Raw genomic sequence first — 20662 nt, 5'->3', positions numbered from 1 at the left:
AAAAATACATTATGGCTTTCTTTTTTTTTTTTTTTTTTTTTTTTTTTTTTGCCAGAGGGCACATGTGCTGGCTAGAGAGTGAGAAAGAGGGAGGGGGGCAGCAGTTAGCATAATGGCTATGTCGCTGGACTCCTATGTAGCCGATCGTGGTTCTAGTCCCGGACCCGGTGGCTTAAACTCACACTGGGCGCGTGTGTGCATGTCCAAGATCCCAAGAGGAGCATGAAGGAGAAGGGATTGCGGCGTGGCCATCCCCCCTGGGGGGTGATTTCTCGCTTTCTGTCTCTCTCTGTCTTTCTAGTGAGCGTACATGCCGTATAGCAAAAATCCTCTCCAAAAGAAAAAAGAGAGAGAGAGAGAGGGAAAGTGAGAAAGCACCCTGTAAGGAATGGGCCGACCATACAAGGAAATAGACATGTAGAGCCTTTATTGGGAATGCTGGGCGAGATTCCCTGGTCCAACAGAGAGAAAGAGAAAGGGGGAGATGGGCCAGAGAAGTCGAGCGCTAGGGCGGGGTTTAGTGATTCTTATAAGGTATAAGGAGGGGGGGAGCATCTTAGAGGTAGAAACAATCCACGTTTGGTAAAGGTTTAGGGGGAGAGTAAACTACTGTGCTACGTAACGTCTGGTGTTGTGTGCAGAGTAGAGTCCCGTGTGCAGAGGAGAGCGCCAGGTGCTACATCCGGGTTAGATCTGAGTGCAGCGCAGGTCTAATGACAGACTAGTTCAGGGCTGTATCAGCCGACTGTGGTGTGCCATTCAACCCCCACATCCAAGCTGCCCAGGTCTCCAGCCTAACACACCCCTCATAGGAGATGGTCACACCATAATCCCTTCTTCTCCATAGCTATTGGGGGCATGCATGCACATGTGCCCAGTATGTTTTTCAAGCCACTGGGTCCAAGACTTGAACCGTAGGATCAACCATGTGGGATCCAGATGCCTTTACCACCATACCACTGGCTGGCCCCTTCCCATTTCTTTTCTGAGTTCTTTCAGGTAGTAATTGCATCTATTCCAAGTTATAAGAAGTAAGTAAGAAATCTGAAGTGCCACTTCTCCTCTATCAAGGAGAGAGAATTATTATCTTCACTTTTCCTTGCCAAAGTATCTAAAGAAAACTGATAAATTGAAGTCTCTCTCTCTCTCTCTCTCTTTTTTTTTTTTTTTTTTTTTTTTTTGGTTAGAGAGCATGTGCACCAGAGAAAAAGAAAGGAGAGGGAGAGAGTATCCCGCAGTGAGCCAAGGTCATCCTTTCTCCTCCATTTCTCCATCCTGTTGGGAATTGAGGTGCACACACCCACATGCCCAGCATGTGTTTCAGCCAGCTAGAGTTGGGATTTGAACCACAGTTGGCCATATTGGAACCTGCTGCCACACACACACACACTCAAAAGTGTATATTTTTAATGCATTAACACAAATGTTATAATATATACTTATGTGTATTTACACATAGCACAAATGTTTTATTTATATATTTACATATCTAATATATATCACATATAAATATATGTTTATATGTATATTATGAACATATATCAGGAAGGTTTTACTTATATTTCTGTTGAAATCGAGGGCTTCTAGTACATTTACTGCATCAACAGAAGAAATGGGAAGGGCATGCTATGAATTTTTGTGTTGGGCAGAGATTCCTGAGTGTCTGCAGTGCCTGGGGCCCTCCTTTCCTGCGGTGCTGTGCTGGGAGCGAGCGCCCTGGGGAGAGGCCCAGCTGAGAGGAGGTGGGAGAGGTTGCTGAGCACATGATGCCTTCATGCCGGAATGGGAATAGAGCCAGCTGTGCTAGAGCTCCAAATGGAATTTTCCGAAATTTGAAGAGGTCATTGTTATTTCTGCTCACTACCCATAGGTATAAGTAAATAATTTCTTAGTAGTGTGAAAAAGATAGAAGGAATTCTTTGGAGAGTCTCAGAATAAAGACTTTTTTCTTTTTCTTCTGTTTTTAATTTCGAACTCTTTGATGAAAAGATCCAATGTTGCTCTTTCTGTCTGAACAGGTTTAAAAGTAAAATCGGTGTATAGTTGTGATATGAATACGTAATAAATGATGGCTAATCGAAGAATAAGTGTGGACAGAAGTCTGACTGCTTTTTCCTATTTTTTTAAAGTCCATTCCAGAGGGCCTGGGGGGAGTTGCACCCACAGAGGCTGACAGACCATTTGGCCCACTGGTAGCAGGATTCTTCCTACATCCTGCTCTTGGCATAGTATTGGAGTCTCTTTGTGACGTGTATTAAGCCTCCTTAGCCTTTCTGATCTCAGCAGCCTTCCTTTTCCAATCAGCACCCTAAAAGCTGTAAAACCCACCTATAACCTACAAGCCCCTGTCCCCACATATCCCAGGGCCAGACCAATGGAAAAACTTTTCACTAAATTCCAAACTTTCTCTCACTCTCAAAATCAAATAAAAGGAACCCCTGTACTTGATCACCCCAAGAGAAAGCCATGTTTTGCCTCCTCTCGGGGCGTAGGTCACTCATATTCTGCTTGGAAATAAACCACATTAATTATTCATTATTAATTTTTTTAGAGTTGGTTATTTTCCATCAACATAAGAAACCGTGATTAGAGGGATATGTGATGTTCTGTGGCATTAAAGTTCTCAACTTTCCAACTCTTCTGGGTGAATGCTGTAAGTGAATGTCTAAAGGACCTAGAAGGTGGTGGTTTTGTTTTGATGTCTCAGTTTACAGATGGGAAAGCTGACATTCCAGAGGTGGTAGATGGAGCCAGGAGCAGAACCTCCTGCCTCCAGGTTGAAGGCAGTAACTTTTGCTTTAAATACTTAATTATTAGTAATGGCGTGTGTGTGTGTGTGTGTGTGTGTTTTACTACTTTAACACAAATATGCAAATTCAGTGTCTCTGAAACTATAGTTTTCTCTAATTGTTACCATGTTTTTCTAAAAAATAAAGTAGTTAACTTGGTCCACATAGCCTGATTTTGCACATTGTTAATAATGAAGTCTGAGGACCAACAGGTGGCATAGCAGTTATGCTGCTGGACTCCCACATGTCCGACTCCAGTTCCTGTCCTGGTCACGTGTGCCCAAGGTCCTGGGAGGAGAATGGAGGAGAAGAGATTGTAGTATGGCTATCCCCTCTGGGGCGCGATTTTTCACTTTCCTCTCACTGTCTCTGTTCTCCTCCCCCTTCCTGCATGTGTCCTAAGGCACAAACCTCAAATAAATAAATAAATGAATGGATGAATGAAGTCTGAATTATTCTTGACTATTGGATTTTCAAAGAAGTTCCTTATATATGTGAATATGTCTAAAGCGACAGTTGGTTCTAACTAAATAGTAAAGGTGCAGGAATCAGAAAAGGTGCTTATTTCTTTACTGTGGACTTCCCTGTTTATTTCCCACACTTACACAGGCGGTGAGACCTGGACCTCTCACTCACAGCACTCACCAAGCTTGTTATTACTGTTTAATGTAGGCGTCTCTTCAGTGTGTGTTAATACATAGACACATTAGAGGGCAGACAGTTAGAGACTGGCTTTATTTTTCTTTTCTAAAGTCTATCCATTTATTTGTTCGGGGTGGGGGGGGTGGAGAGAAGCACCTTATACAACTCCATCATGCTGCGATTCACCCCCCATCCTCAGCCAATGTCACAGGGAGGCCTTGGAACACAAATCAGGTCCAGTCCTGCCGTCACTGTTGCACTGTCTGCCCCCTGGCCCACTTCTCTTAACAGTGTGACAATGTCAGAGAAAACTCAGTCCACCTTGATTCCTTCCTAAAAGATTTGCTTTGGGACCAGAAGATGGCACGATGATTACATCGCTGGACTCCCACATAGTTGACAGTGATTCCAGCCCCAGTCCTGGTGGCTTAAAACTCACACTGGGCACCTGTGCATGATTGCCCAAAATCTCAAGAGGAGAATGGAGGAGAAGGGATTGTGGCATGGCCATCTCCTCTGGAGGTGATTTCTTACTTTCACTTTCACTTTCTGTCTCTCTGGTTGGTGCACATGCTCTGCACACCCTCTCTAAAAGAAAGATTTGCTTTAACTCATGTATTTGGAAAATGGTAATAACATGTATAGATCTAGCAAGAAGCAGATATCCATGGGGAATATGTGCCCTCGGCTCTAGTAGATGCCTAGAATTGTGGCTGGTGCTGAATCCTGTATACGCTAAGTTTTTTCCCTTATGTTTTTATCTGTGATAAAGTTTAAATGATAAGCTAGGCATAATAAGAGATTAGCATCAATAACTAATAAAATAGAAGTTATAGCTTCTACTATAATAAAAGGTATGTGAATATCTTATTACTGTATTCACTAATTTTTGGCCAAAGTTTACCGTGGGTAACTGAAAGCACAGAAAAATGAAACCATGGGTAAGGGTCACTGACCAGAGAGGGAAAGGGAAAGAAAGAGACAGAGAGATAGAGAGAGAGAGAGAGAGAAGAAGAAAGCACCCCTTAGGGGTCATGCTACAATCACTTCTCTTCCATCTCTCCATCCTGTCAGGATGCACACACATGCATGGTGTCATTTGAGCCTTGCCAACCCCTCTTTTTTCTTTTTAGAGAGATTTTTGCTATAGGGAGCATGCACTCACTGGAGAGACAGAGAAATCATCCCTGGAGAGATGGCCATGCTGCCTTCTCCATTCTCCTCGGGATTTTGGGCACGCACACATACACACCCGGCATGAGTTTGAAGCTGGTGGGTCTAGGACCTGAACCATGGTCAACTACCTGAGAATCTAATGCCATAACCATTATGCTGTCTGCTGGTTTTTTTCCTGGGCATTTTTCTGCTGAAGCTTCATCTTTCTTTTTTTGTTTTTTCTTTTTTCAGGGAGGTTTTCTTTTGTTTGTTTGTTTTTTTTTTTGGCTATAGGGTGCGTGCACTCGCCAGAGAGATACAGAGAGAGAAATCACCCCCGTGGGGGGATGACCACACTGCAGTCTCTTCTCCATTCTCCTCTCGGGATCTTGGGTACACATGCACACATGCGCAGAGTGAGTTTAAGCCACTGGGTCCCGGACTCGAACCACGTTCGACTACATAGGAGTCCAGTGACGTAGCCATTGCGCCAACTGCTGCTCCCAAGAAGCTTCATCTTTCTCAGAACGCATTCATAATAAGCAGATGTTATTGTTCTTTGTACCTCCAGAGAGTCAGCAAGCAAGATACCTTTAGTATCCCATAAGCTATTGCCATGACCTTTCCTCAGCGTTGGTCTTCGTTTGCTTTGACAGAATCACTTCTACCTTTTGGTAGCCATTGCTTTGGTTATGTTTTCAGTATCGGGCTGGTTAAGCCATGTATTATCTGCTGTTATAATCCTTATAAGAAATGCTTGAGGATCTTGATCCAACTTGTGTAAAATTCCCATTAAAGCTCTGCTTTTATCTGTGTTGATTGGGTGCAGCAAGTTTTGGCATCCATCAAGCAGAAAGTTTGCTCAACTCTAGTTTTTCAATCAGAATTGTGTGAACTGAACAAATCGAGGTGTCTTTGGTGTTGGCTGTGTTACGCTGTTTGTCCTCAGCCCTCTTCAGTTAGGGCACGAACAAGGTGAACTTCTTCCTTGCAAATTGACGTAGATGGTTTGCCGCTGTGTTTGTCATCTTCAACATCATCTCATCTCTTCTTCAGACAAGCTGTTTGAAACTGCTCAATTCTTTGGGCATTGTTCCCATAAACTCCTTGTAAAACATCGGTGATTTCAGCATGCTTCCACACTTCCCCATAAACCCCATGCTTGCTTTTCCTTTGATTTTAGCAGAATTTGTGTTATTCTGTTCAGGGCTCTTTTCAAACTGATGCCTTATTCTTTGTAGTGTCTCAAACTATTGATAGATCCTGTTTGGACACGTTATAATGAGTTAGTATGAGCTTATTGTAATGCAAAAAATTTGAAATCCCATTTATAGTTTTCTCATAATGCATATTTTTCTTTTCCTTTTTTTTTTTTTTTTCCGGGAGGTTTTTGCTATAGGCCATGTGCGCTTGCTAGAGAGACATATAAAGACAGAGAGACAAAGTGAGAAATCACCCCTGGGAGGGATGGCCACGCTGCAGTGCCTTCTTCTCCATTCTCCTCGGGATTGTGGGCATGCACGCACACGTGCTTGGTGTGAGTATTAAGCCGTTGGGTCCAGAACCTGAACTGCAGTCGACTTGCACAAGAGTCCAGCAATGTAACTGTTCCATCATCTGCTGGTCCCAGTTTTTCATGAACGTTTTGAAACCACTTGTATATTCGTCGAAATCCACACAATGTATAACACGAAGACTGAACCCTAATTACTCCGTAGTAAATAAACGATGGACTTTGGGTGATGATGCTGTGTCATTGTAGGTTTTAACAAATGTGCCACTCTGATGGGGATATTGATGACAGGGCATGCTGTTAGTGGGAGAAGCTATACATGTAAGGGGATGTGGGCCTATGGGAAATCTCTGTCGCTTTCTTTCAGTTTTGCTGTAAACCTGAGAGTGTTCCAAAATAAAATAAAAATCTTGAAAAAAAGAAGAGACAGCAGGTTATAATATGCCCTGCCATTGGGAAATCACAGGTACAGGCATGCAGCCATTTAAAACCCAGTGCAGCCTAGTCATAAGAAGTAACACATGACCATTTCAGTGTTCCTCATGCCTAACGAGGCACCGTACACTGGCATGACAAGTGTCATGCAGTGTAATTGCTGACCATGCAAACTCACTTTCAGAATAACCTTTGCTTTTCCCACTGTAAGATTCATGTGCCTTTTTATATATACTCTTAATGGGTTGGTAATGAGTCCATTTTTTCCTCAACTTTACATTATGCAAGTTCATGCCTTTGAAAATATATGAAGGAGACTAGCTCCATGGTCCAGAGGTAATGTGCTGCTCAAGAGAAGCCGAATCCCACCTGACTGTCACGGTTCGAGTCCCTTACATGGTCAGCCTGAAGCGTGCTGAGCATGTGCACAAGTGCCCAAGAGCCAATGGGCTGCAGGACTGGTGGAAGGGGTCAGAGCGTGACCAGACCCTGTGGAGGGTGTTCGTCTCTCTCACTCTCTCCCTTGTGCACCTGCGTGTTCTGTCATAAAGAAAAACAACAACAAAAAAGTTTAAATTCTAACATCTACAAAGGGTCCAGCTGTGGTGGTGCATGCGATAAGATGCCTCTGTTCAAGACCGGGCTGCACGGGAGGCCAGGCTTGGGTCCTGGACTGACTTAAACATGTGGGGTACGGTAGTGTGCGCCTAGTCAGCTGGGAAGGTCCTGACATGGTGAGATCCTCTTAGAAACACATGTCTCTCTATCTCTGTCTCCCTTTTTCTCTCATTAAAAAAAAATAGAAAAAAGAAAAGAAAGTCTACAAAAATGTTAGCACTTTAGGTTTTCTACATTAATTACTAATATACCAAGCTGAACTATTTGTAGTCTTTTACTTTTATTTAACAACTTTTATAAGTGTACAGATCATAAATATGTGTTTAATAAATATACAGCTCAGTGTACAGTATATAGATAATAACGTTTAATAAATATATAGCTCAGTTATTACAAATTGATCACAGCTGTATAACCACAACCCAGATTAAGTCCAAACTATTACCAACACCCCAGAAACTCTCTACCTTAACCTCTCCTGTAATTAGTGTCCTGAGCCAAGACTCATCACTTCCCTGATGCTTAAAATTAAATGTAATGTTTATGAGATCTAAATTGTTTAATGTATATGAAACAGTAAAAGAATTTTATATGAAAGGCTGGTAATAATTTACAATAGAGAATTAAACGTTCTCAAAGGAAGTAGGTCAAACTTTGAAAGAATATTGTATCTTATATGTAGTATAATTCCATTTTGGCATAGATGGTATATTATAGAGATGGAATTAATGACATCGTTCTCTTTATTCTGTATGGGATAGTTTTGTGCTGGTTCATGTAAGTTTATATATTTAATATTCTTATAATTGCCAGAGGACATGCGCACTTGCCAGAGAGAGAGAGAACAAGAGTAAAAGAGAGAGATAAGGGAGGAAGCACCCCACCCCCCGTGGGGCACAGTCATTCCTCAGTCCCTTCTCCATTTCTCCATCTCTCAAGGTTTGGGACACATACACATATACATGTGGTTGAACAAACTGAGTGTTTTTCAAGCCACCAAGGCCAGGATTCAAACCATAGTCAGCCACTTGGGATCCAGCTCCTTTAGCCACTAGGCTACTAAGCTGGCCCATAGGTAATATTCTTTGTTATTTAAAAGTCCTAGTTGTTCCCGGAGGAGAGCGCTACTTTTGCACTCCCAAATTCCCCTCATTGGTGTTCATTTCATTACCTCTCTGTAGGGAGAGAGTTTGACTCTAATTATACTGTTTGCAAACAACTCTCATGTGAGTAACTAGTTCAGATTATAAACCAACAGACTTGACCCACTTTTTTTCTTTCTGGAGAGATTTTTGCTACAGGACACATGCACTTGCCAGAAAGACAGAGAGAGAGAGAGAGTGAGAAATCACCCCCAGGGGGAATGGCCACACCCACACTGCAATCCCTTCTCCTCCATTCTCCTCTCAGGATCTTGGGCACGCACACACACGCACCTGGCGTGAGTTTAAGCCACCGGGTCTAGGACTCAAACCGCGATCGACTACACAGGAGTCCAGCGACATAGCCATTACGCAATCTGCTGGTCCCAAAATTCACCCACGTTGTAAAGGCCCTCGAGGCACATACTGCTTCCTTCATTTATTACGCACTCAGCTAACGAGCGTATTTGCTCGGTACCAACTTCGTATAGACCTTTCTGCCAGGTATATGAGAGGATATTAAAAGGAGTAAAAATGTGGGCCTTCGGAATTTAACATTGTAATCAAGTGTTTAAAGGTGTGAACTCTGGGGCCAAATGGCTTAGGTTCTTATTCGAAATCCATCACTCCAGAGCTGTGTGATTTGGGGCAAGATACTTACTTAACCTTTCTGTGTCCCATTCTCCTCCCCTGAAAGAAGAGGCCAATACGAATATTTACATCCTAAAGCTGTGACTTGTTTTTAAATGACACTAATAACTGAAGCACTTCCAGTAGTTTCTGGCACATAGTACTCATTGAGTGTCAGCTGCTGTCACCACAGTCACTGTGGGATCACAGATAACATACTGAAATCAGAACCGGGATAGTAACGTATGTGCCACAATGTGTGATGAAAACAGATCGAAGCCCCTCAGATCGCTCCTTCAAGTTGGCTGCTTAGTCCATATGCCATCCTGCCTGCCAGATAGCAGAGTTCCCAGGCTGCGATGCACCAATTTAATGCTCTTTATTCAGAAGTAGGAAAAGAGAAGACTCTGGGGGCCAGCAGGTGGCATGGTGGTTAAGGTGCTGGACTCCCACATGGCTGACTATGGTTCGAGTCCCAGACCTGGTGGCTTGCTTTCTCACAAGGGAAAGCCTCTCTTTATCTTGTTCTGTCTAGTGAGTGCATGTGCCCTACAGCAAATTAAAAAATAATAATAATACTAAATAAAGTTAAATAATTCTAAAAAAATTTAAAAAGAAAAGAGAAGACTCTCTAAAAAATCAGGAACTGGGCTGGCTTATAGTCGTAGTGGTTAAGGGAGCCAGATCCCATGTGACTGACCACAGTTTAAATCTTGGCCCCAGTGGCTTAAAAGACATGCTGGGCACATGAACATCTGTACCCCAAATCCTGACAGGATGGAGACAAGGAGGAAAAGGGATTATGGTGTGACCACATCCCACTGGGAGGTGCTTTCTCCCTCCTTCCCTCCCTCTCCCTCTGTCTCTGGCAAGCCTATGTGCACTCTAGCCATTATTATTATTATTTTTTTCAGAGCGTGATTTTTGCTATAGGGCATGCGCACTCACTGGAGTGACAGAGACCCAAAGAAAGGGAGAAATCGCCCTCTAGAGGGGATGCCAGCACCGCAGTTTCTTCTCCATTCTCCTCTCTGGAGCTTGGCAACGCACACACGTGTTCCTGGTGTGAGCTTGAAGCCACCTGGTCCAGGACTCGAACCATGGTCAACTATGTGGGAGTTCAGTGATATAACCATTATGCCATCTGCTGGTCCCAGCAATTAAAATTTTTAAAGAAAGATCATGAATTGTTTGAAGAAGGTTTAATTAACACTCCAAACAGATCTTTGTATCTCCTGCACTCTTCCCAATGTAGGAGGGTCTTCCCTACCCCAAGCGAGTGGGACCTGGTCACTTGATGTCTCTGTTAGCTGATTGCTTAGCAGTTGAGGACTGGAGTGAACTGCATTCTCGTCCTTTAGGGCTGTTAAAGTCTGATGAGTCATTTGTACTTTCGTTTTGCAATTAGATTCTTTTTCATTGAATATCTGTCCAGAAATTAGATGTAATGAAAGAAATGAGAATTTGTTGTTTGGGAGAGAAATGAATAATTTTGAAATGCACAGTGTTTATTTCCACTGTCAATAGAGACTTTTCAGTGCAATGTCAGGCAGCCTGACCTCATTGGGGATGGGCCAAGGAACAAAGAGACAAGTCCGAGCTGCATCTTTTCAGTGTTACCGCTTAGCGTTAGCTTACCCGCGTGGTTTTTGATGAAGTAAGCTTTTGGGGGTCAAACTAGGAAGATAACCGTTTATTATACTTTACGTGGACTGATACATTCCAGATTCCAAGTAATGAAAAGCATAAATATCCCTCAAATGGTTTTATAATGCATGCCCTTTGGAGACAAAGTAGAAGGTACTAGCATTGTAAATTCAGAAGAATTTTTTTTTAATTGAAGGTTGTAGCATGGGAGAAATCAGGGAAAAAAAAAATAGAATTTGAACTGGATATTCCTTTTCTTTGTTTGAACAGCAGGAACGTAAAGAGGTTAAATAAAGGTGTGAAAGTGAGGATTGGTGTAAGATCTAAAGCAAAGTAAAAAATAGTAGAAAGTGAGATTGACCAGGTAGTGTTTTAACTATCTGGCTGAAAAGTCTGAACCTTTTCCTAGGGGAAAGGATTTAATGCTTACTACCTTATTTTGCAAATACAACTATGAATTAGTCTCCTTTTTCAGCATAAGATAATTTTATGACATTTCATGCTTTTAATGGGTTAAGTGGAGTTCTTTTTTATTTTTATAGAGTCTGAGGTTAAAAATTGGAGAAATTTCGTACTCTTAAAATCATTTTAGATGACAGACTCTCCTTAGGGCTGGCTCCAGGACCGTAGTCCAGCTCTACTAAGCCTTGTCATAATGAGTTCTATAGCCCTTGAATTTCGAAGGGGAAGAAACCTCCAAAGGACTCTCATTAAGTATGACCTAGGTTTAAGTTTTTGGTATAGGGTGTTACACTTGCTGGAGAGAGAGGAAGGGAGAGGGAAAGTGAGAAATCACCCCCTGGGGGCATGGGCATGCTGCAGTTTCTACTCCATTCTCTGGGGATTTTGGGATTTGGGGCACCCTAGCACATGTGCCTAGCACTCTTCTCCACTCTCCTCTTGGGATCTTGGGCACGCACACACATGTGCCTGCTATGAGTTTTAAGCCACCAGGTCCAGGACTCAAACCTGGCTAACTCTACAATTTTAGAGTCCTGACTCAGTTTCCAAGCCATCAACTCCGAAGTCAGCCACGTGGGATCCAATGCCTTAACCTTCACATTGCTTGCTGGTTGATAGATCCAGTACCTTTTTTTAAAATTTTAAATGTGTTTATTTTACATTCATTCACTGAACATCATCATAGCATACAAAATGTGATTTCCTACCCAGAGTACATTGTATAGTGGCTTAATCATACATGTTATCATCAAATAATTTTCCATTTCTTGTTTTATATATTTTTTTTTTAAAATATATATTTTTAAAATCTATATATGTATTCCCTTCCCCATTGCTCTCCTTCTGCCATTTCCCACCCTCCTCCTGTACTCTCTCAGGTATGTACAATTGCTTTCCATTCCTCCCCTCCCCCACATTTTATTGATTCACAAAATATCTTAATTAATCTAGCTACTTTCAATAGCAAGTTCAGCTAATGTATACATATCTATGAACATGTCTGACTTTCGGCATGAGACTCTGTGAGTAGAATGGATATACGTTAAAGTAACATCCAGCTTAGGCTATCTAACTTTCTGTGGTCATTAAATAGGTATTTTTTAATATACTTTTTAATTTCAAAAAAGGTAGTTTTATCTTTTTTTTTTTTTTTGGAGAGGTTTTTGCTATATGGCGCGTGGGCTCACGAGAAAGGAGAGAGACAGAGAGACAGAAAGTGAGAAATCACCCCCCAGGGGGGATGGCCACGCCGCAGTCCCTTCTCCTCCATTCTCCTTTCGGGATCTTGGGCACACACGCACACGCGCCTGGCGTGAGTTTTAAGCCACTGGGTCCGAGACTCGAACCACAGTCGACTACATGGGAGTCCAGCAACATAGCCATTACTCTAACCGCTGGTCCCAAGAAAGGTAGTTTTATCTTTAATAAGTCAAAATCAAAAAATGTTAAGACTTAAAGCCAGGAAACAGGTTAGGATTCTGTTCAAATAGTAGGTACATGAACCTATCAACAGCTCAAGACCAAAGTACCTTAATCTCTTTCTACTTTTTCAGTTCATTTTATAGATGAGAAAGACACTGTTTTCTCTGATCAGTGATATTGAATGGAAGGTAAATAAAGAAAAGAGAAACTGTTGAAAATTTTATAAAAACATGTTATGTAAAGGCAAGAGCTAATCGTATGTAAAATTTCTATACATTTTCCAGGGGAATCCATGTAAAGATAGAGAGAGAGTGTGTGTGTGTAGTACGAAATTTAGAATGACCATGACATGCTACAACTTTCAGTTATTTTAGAATTAATGGCTTTGGGGGACTAGCAATTGGCATAATGGCTATGTCGCTGGACTCCCATATAGTCGACTGCAATTCGAGTCCTGGACCTGGTGGCTTAAACTCATTCTAGGCACGTGTGTGTGTGCATGGCCAAGATCCCGAGAGGAGAATGGAGGAGAAAGGATTGCAGCGTGCCCATCTCCCCTGGGAGGGGTGATTTCTTGCTTTCTCTCTCTCTTTCTCTGTCTTTCTGGCAAGCGCACATGCCCTATAGCAAAAAAAACTCTTCAAAAATAAAAAAGAATTAATGGCTGTTTTTTTTGAGTGATGTCTGGTGGTTATAAAAAGTACAAATTAGGATTTATAAATCAGGATTTTTACAAAAGAATTCTATTGGGCTTTTGGAAAAGTCATGACACATTTTTGCATAGAAAAAAATACATTGTGACTTTTCTGACAACCCAGTATTTCTCTATATCTGAAGTAGATAATGGGCTCAGTTTAAATCCTTATAAGACTTGTGGAACTTAAGCACAAGTGTATTCATTCCAGTGGCTACCATACCCAGTTGGATTTATTTTATTTTTTTTTATTTTTTTATTTTTAGAATTATTTATTTAATTTTATCATTATCATTACTTCTTAATTTGCTGCAGGGCATGCATGCTTACTGGAGAGAGAGAGAGAGAAAGAGAGTGAGCCACCAAGTCTGGGACTCGAACTACAGTCAACTATGTGGGAGTCCAGTGCCCTAACCACCACACACCATCTGCTGGCTCTGGATTTCTCTTTATGACCGATTTAGCTTGTACTTCATTAAAAAGTCTTTTTTTTCTTTAATATAATATGTTTGCAGTCACAGTCAACAAACAGTATCTCCAGATTGATTAAATAATTCCAAGAGTACTTAGAAAAGTTTTGTGTGATTATTTTTCTATTTCTAAATTACCATTTTGATACAAATACCCATGGTTTTCTTCTGTGTTTACATGCAGCCAGGAGCTATGGGCGGAGACGAGGTAAATTTTTTTTTTTAATGAGATCTTTTGCTTGCCAAACTGTTAGTAATATGAATGTGTGTGTGTGTGTGTGTGTGTGTGTGTGTGAGAGAGAGAGAGAGAGTGTGTTTATACCAGCATGTGTGTACAACAATAATGAAAGTAAGATGTGATGTTCTAGTTTGATTATTTTAGAAAAATAATACACTTATCACTTGAATTATAATTACTTTTTGTTGTTAGTAGGTAATTTGTTTTTTAATCTTAATAAAGATACAGCGAAGACTTCTTTACTACCTGGAGGTTTTTGTCTTATGGTTTATTGTGAGTGACTGTGAGGAAATAAGGGCCAGGTTTATGTATTTTCAGCCCCGTGTCTATTGCATTCTTTTCATTCTACTTAGATGGCAGAGGTTGAGTTCTGAAGGGCAGTTCTTGAGTTTACTAGGTTGGCTGGTGAGTTGTTTTGTTTTGTTTTGAGTTTTATCTGGAGACAGCTACATGAAACTTATGTTTCAGGGGCCTTTTCTTGCATAGGCTTCTCCTAGAGGTCCATTTTCCTAAAAATGGACCTCAAAATAGGTTTTCATTCCCATAAAACCTAGTCGCAGATCTCTCCTAGTCACAGATCCCCAAAGTAATAAACTTTCACCTGTGTGGTATTGCAGTCTGGCTAAAGGATTTCCGTGTCTGTAATTTGTTCTGGCAGTTTTACAGAGTACCTAGGAACAGCCCAGTGTGATGGAAAGAGTACGGGGTCGGTCAGACACTTGGATTGTAATCACTGACTTCCTTATCACTTAGATCCGATGTCTTCAGCTGTTATTTATGAGGTAATAAAGCCAGAGTGTCTGTGAAGTTCGAGTTATGAAATAGCTACCCAGGTACATTAGAAGCATTCCACAAATGTTAGTTACTCTGGTACTCACTTGCCGAAGCTAGGAGAAATGAAGTCATTTACTTGCTGTGTGACCTCAGATTAAAGCCAGACCGAGATGAGAATCTGTGTCGTTTGGCTCTTGAGTTACTAATGTTCATTACTCATCAAACTGTTTCTGACTTTATAGTTGAATCATGAAGAGAAGGTAATGATGCTAAATTCATAATATCTTACTGTTTATTCTATAGTAAATATGGACTGAACGAACATGAGCAAAACCTCATATGCATGTATGGTGGAATCGTAGTAACTTTTGTTTTTCGACATTGTGTGGAAAAACATAGCATAGTTGATTTTTTTTAAAGAATTTATTTAATTTTATTTGTTATTATTTTATTCTGACCAGAGAGAGAGAAAGAGAGAGAGAAAAAGGGAAAGGAGAAAGTAAGTCACCAGGTTTGGGAACCCAGTGCCTTTAACCACCATATCACCTGCCGGCCCCAGTGTAGTTGATTTTCTTTTTTAATCAATAGAAATAAACAGCATTAAATTTTTTTTGTCTTTTTTATTTTATTTTTTGAGACAGATTTTTGCTATAGGGAGCGTGTGCTTACCAGAGACAGAGACAGAAAGTGAGAAATCACCCCCGAAGGGAATGGCCACATCCCGTCTCCTCCATTCTCCTCTCGGGATTTTGTATGCATACACACCCAAGCGTGAGTTTCCAGCTGCCAGGTCCGGAACTCGAGCCAAGGTCAGCCATGTGGGAGTCCAGCACATTAGCACTACACTACCTCTCTGGTCCCTGCCTTTCTTATTTTTAAATTTAATAAAGTGAAAGCCTAGAAATGATATCATTACAGATTTTTCTTTATTGCTATAGGGTGTGTGTGCTCACCCAAGTGCGAGAAAGAGAAAGGAAGCACCCCTCCCCTAGTGGGGCATGATCACACTGCCATCTTTCTTCCTCCATTTTTTCACCTGTCAGGATTTGGGGTGTGCGTGCACATGTGCCTGGCATGCTTTTCAAGGTGTTGGATCTGGAATTTGAACCACAGGGGGTCATTGGGACCTGACTCCCATTGTATAGCAGTTAGCTGCTGTGCTGTGGGACTGGCCTCTTAAAAGTCATCTTGTGCCTATTTTTTAACATTGCTCCAAAAATGATCAGTGTCAGAAAGGAATAGGAAATGAACATTTTACATGGAAATCAGACACCACTGGAAGGTGGACAGCTGGGAGCGGCCTGTCCTCTTCTCATGCCCTGCTCTGTCACCAGATCTTAGAGAGATTTCCTCTCCAGTTTCTCAGGTTGGCCCTCAATTCTATTGCTTCCATTTCTACTGCTTCATCTTTATGAAGTGCTTGATCCGTATCACCCTCATTCTCCATGTAGAGTCCCATGGTCCAGCCCCTCCCTGTTTCATCAGCCCAGTCACCTTCGTTCCCCTACCTCATCATCTCCTGACCAGCCCACGTCCTTTCCTGTGTCTGGCCATTGCAAGTCCTGACAACTCTGTCTCATGTACTTATCTAAGGCCTAGCCTTACTCTACCAGGTCAAGAATGGTTCAAGCCTTCCCCTTTGCAGGAAGCCTTGCCCTGTGTCCTTGCAGACACTGCTCTCCTCTCTCAGGCTACCTCGCCTTCTTCCTGTCTCCTGATTGTCCTGATTCTTCAACTCCCAGATGTGCTCTTTGAGGAAAGTCATCTCTTAGACATAGCATCGTCCCTTATCAAATGTTTCTTGATTAGAATTATTTTAAAGTAATACCCACACATCCATGCACAGCAGACTTCAACATCATCTTGTTTAAAATTTGTTTTTAGGGACCAGCAGTTAGCGTAATGGCTATGTTTCTGGAGTTCCATGTAGTCAACCGTGGTTTGAGTCTCAGACCCGGTGGCTTGAACTCACGCCAGACATGGGTGTGTGCATGCCCGAGATCCCAAGAGAAGAATGGAGGAGAAGGGATTGTGGTGTGGCCATCCTCCCCGGGGGTGATTTCTCATTTTCTGTCTCTCTGACTTTCTGGCAAGCGCACACGCCCTATAGCAAAAACCTCTCCCCCCCCAAAAAAAAAAAAATCGTTTTTATATAAATGATAGCATATTAGATACTAGACATCAAGAATATAAAATCACTTGTAGTTTCTAAGCTCCTGAAAGAACAATTACTCTTTGTCCATGTTACCTTTTTTTTTTAAAGAATTATTTTATTTATTCATTCATTTATTTTAATTTGATCAGAGAGTGACACAGAGAGAGAGATAGGGAAAGTGAGAAAGCAAGCCACCAAGTCCAGGACTTGAACCATGGTTGATCATGTGGGAGTTTCCATTGCCTTAACCACCACACCACCTGCTGGCCCCTGTCCATGTTACCTTTTCCCTACCCATTTGCAATATTACATTTCATTGTTTTTGAAAGCCACAGTCTTCTTTACATCAAGTGTTATGCTAATTACTAGAATGACTTGGTTCTTGCTTGCTATAAGCCTGCAGTTTGAAAGTTGTAGATGAAGGGACCAGCAGTTGGTGTAATGGCTATGTCGCTGGACTCCCATGTAGTTGCCCACAGTTCGAGTCCCAGACTTAGTGGCTTAAACTCATGCTGGCTGCCTGTGTGTGTGTGCCCAAGATACCGAGAGGAGAATGGAAGAGAAGGGCCTGTGGTGTGGCCACCTCCCCTGGGGGGTGATTTCTCTCTCTTGGTCTGTCGCTCTCTGTCTTTCTGGCGAGTGCACATGCCCTATAGCAAAAACCTCTCAAAAAAAAAAAAATAGAAAGAAAGAAAGAAAGAAAATTGTAGATGAAGAGAATGACGGAAGAGTGTTTGCGGATGTGTGAATCTGTGGATGTAAGAGTGGAAGGAGAACTAAAAGACTGAGTGTTGGCTTTCCGTCATGAAAGAACAGGCAGAATATGTTTGGTTCTTCCTTTCTCTCTCCTTTCCTTCTTTCCCTCTCCCTTCCTCCCGTCCTTCTTCCAAAGGACACATTTGCTGTGTATACGTGAGAAAGAGAGAGATACAGGGCAGAGGGAAAGAAAGGAAGTACCTGCCCAGTGAGACCTAGTTACACTGCAATCCCTTCTCCTCCTCTTCTCCATTCTGTCAGGATCCTGGGCACACATGCAGCACACTGAGTGGTTTTCAAGTTGCCAGGCTGGAACTCAAACCCAGGTTAGCTATGTGCAATCTGTCTTAACTATGGTGCTACAGAGCTGGCCAAACCCGAGCTAGCTATGTGGGGTCTGTCCTCTGCCTAGTGTTTAACTACTACACTGCAGAGCTGGCCAGAGGGCCATGCTTTTATTTAGTCTTCCATCTCCAAAGCTGAAAAAGAAGAGAGGTCATTGTGTTTGGTATATAATGACTTAGCCATGTTGGATGGGGCCAGGTGTGCCTCAAGTCTAGCACTGTCATTTCATGAGCTATATTCATTGGGGCCAACCTTGCATAGTGTAATTTTGGTAAACTGGCAGATTTTCTTAATACTTGTTTATTAACATGATCAGGGATTAAATTTTATTTATTTATCTATTTTATCTATCTATAGAGAAATTTTTGCTGGTGGGCACTTGTGCTTGCTGGAGAGATAGACAGAAAGTGAGAAATCACCCCCCAGGGGGGATGGCCATGCCACAATCCCTTCTCCATTCTTCTCTCCAGATTTTGGGCACACACGTACATATGCCCAGCGTGAGTTTTAAGCTACTGGGTTCGGGATTCGAACCTCATTCGACTACATGGGAATCCAGCGACATAGCCGTTATGTCATTTGCTGGTCCCCAAATTTTTTTTCTTTGGTCAGGGATTAAAATAATGCTTGATCCCTTTCCTCCAATTAAGATTTAGAATTGCCCAAAAAAGGATAAAAAGTAAACTTGCTGATGTATGTTTATGAGTAGAACTTCTACCTATGTTTAAAAATAGAACTTTAGGGGCCAGCAGGTGGCATGGTGGTTAAGGGTGCCGGACTCCCACATGGCCAACCAGTTTGAGTCCCAGACCTCGTGACTTACCTTTCTCACTTTACCCCACTCTCTCTCATTCTGTTCCTCTCTGTTCAAATTATAATAAATAAATAAATAAATAAATAAATAAATAAATAAATAAAGTTAAATAAAATAATTCTTTGATAAAAGGGAATAGAACTTTAGCTATAATGTGCTACATGTGTCGATAATTTTTTTAGAGATAGAAAGAAAAGGGGATATATATGAAAGCCTTGAGTTTTGTCAGCAAGAATGAGACCAGTGGAATCTTACACTTCTCCTGATAAACCTGGGAAAACTTCCTGGCATAGGTAGACTGTCAGGAGCTATTCCTATGATGGAGGAGGAGGGAGAAGCAGGGTGTTCTGTTATGTGATTCATCTTAGAAGAAAGCTTAGAGGTGAATTGATTGACATGACCAGATGCTTGGAGCATATGTCCCTGAGTGTGTGCGGTAGGGCCAGCTGGAGAGGAGACGCTGGCAGTGAGATGCTCTGTGCTGCCTTGATGAATGGATTTTCAAACAGAGGACGAGACTCCTGGACACAGCTGTGTCAGGTCTTAGAGAAAGGGTTTCGTGGTACAAGCAGTGAAAGTAGGAGAGAACTTGGGCATCAGCTGAAAACTTGGATGGCAGTCCTGGACGTAGACTCTTTGCCACTTGTATGCCTCTGTAATATAGTTGAAGTAGTGGTGGAAAGGAAGAAGAATTAGATGTGAAAGGATAAGATTTGAAAATAAATATCAACTATATATACACAGTATTTAAATACCCAGCTGTTTCCCTTTGATAGCCACTTTTTATTTAGTACCAGTAGACATACCTTGGTATTATTTGTAGAGTAATAAAAATCACACCAAAGGGCCAGAAGGTGGCATGAAGGATAAAGCAGCTGGATCCCACATAGCTGACTCCTCAGTTAATAGTCCTGAACCCAGCGGCTTGAAAATCATCCTGGGCACATGTACATGCATGCCCAGAATCCCAAGAAGAAAGGATTGTGGCGTGGCCATCTCTGGGTGGTGATTTCTCATTTTTCCTCTTTCTGTGTCTCTGTCTGTCTCTGGCGAGCACATGCCCTCTATAGTAAAAACTTAAAAAAGAAAACAGTCACAGCAAAGTCTTAACATTTTCTATCAGGAGTATTCTGCCTTTGACAAACTTTAATATGTGTTCTCGTATACAACTGCAAGCCCGGTTAAAAACTAGCTTCCAGGTGGCATATAATATATAGTATGTATATTTAATATACACATTTAATATACAGTGTGTTGTATTTTTTATGGTTTCCATGGGACTCTTGTCCATCAGTAGCCATATTGGCTATGCCTGTATTCTTGATGATTCCTGGTTATAAAGTTGCAAGGAAAATAAAAAAGATCCTTTTAAACTATGTAAATAAAATAAATATAAAGAACGAAGCTACTGTTATAAACATACATCTGCATACATGTAATACATAAAAATTTATTCACTAATGGATGACTTGATAAGAAAAGTTACAACATCCATGGGACCAGCAGTTGGTGTAATGGCTATGTCACTGGACTCCCATGTAGTCGACCATGGTTAGAGTCTCACATCCGGCGGCTTAAACTCACGCCGGGCGCGTGTGCGTGCATGCCCAAGATCCCGAGAGGAGAATGGAGGAGAAAGGATTGCAGCGTGGCCATCCCCCCTGGGGTGTGAGTTCTCGCTTTCTGTCTCTCGGTCTCTCTCTGTCTTTCTGGAGAGCGCATGCACCCTATAGCAAAAAACTCTCAAAAAAAAAAAAAAAGTTGGGAACCAGCAGTTAGCGTAATGGCTATGTCGCTGGACTCCCACGTAGTCGACCGCGGTTCGTGTCCCGGACCCGGTGGCTTAAAACTCACGCCGGGCGCGTGTGCGTGCGTGCCCAAGATCCCGAGAGGAGAATGGAGGAGAAGGGATTGCGGCGTGACCATCCCCCCTGGGGGGTGATTTCTCGCTTTCTGTCTCT

General features: G+C 41.9%; 1 protein-coding gene across 2 annotated transcripts in view; it reads left to right on the top strand.

Annotated features, from left to right (window-relative positions):
• Positions 1–20662, top strand: part of CPEB3 (cytoplasmic polyadenylation element binding protein 3) — a gene marked incomplete in the record, with an annotated part of 190369 nt that overhangs the window by 66588 nt on the left and 103119 nt on the right. The window contains 1 exon segment of one of the 2 annotated variants that reach the window (XM_027771495.1): positions 13804–13827. Within the exon segment in view, the coding sequence (XP_027627296.1) occupies positions 13804–13827 (24 nt within the window). 2 annotated transcript variants of the gene reach the window in all.

Source organism: Tupaia chinensis, unplaced genomic scaffold (genome assembly GCF_000334495.1).
Source record: "Tupaia chinensis unplaced genomic scaffold, TupChi_1.0 Scaffold000217_1, whole genome shotgun sequence".
In the NCBI taxonomy this organism is placed as follows: domain Eukaryota; kingdom Metazoa; phylum Chordata; class Mammalia; order Scandentia; family Tupaiidae; genus Tupaia; species Tupaia belangeri.
This window is presented reverse-complemented; position numbering and strand designations above follow the sequence as displayed.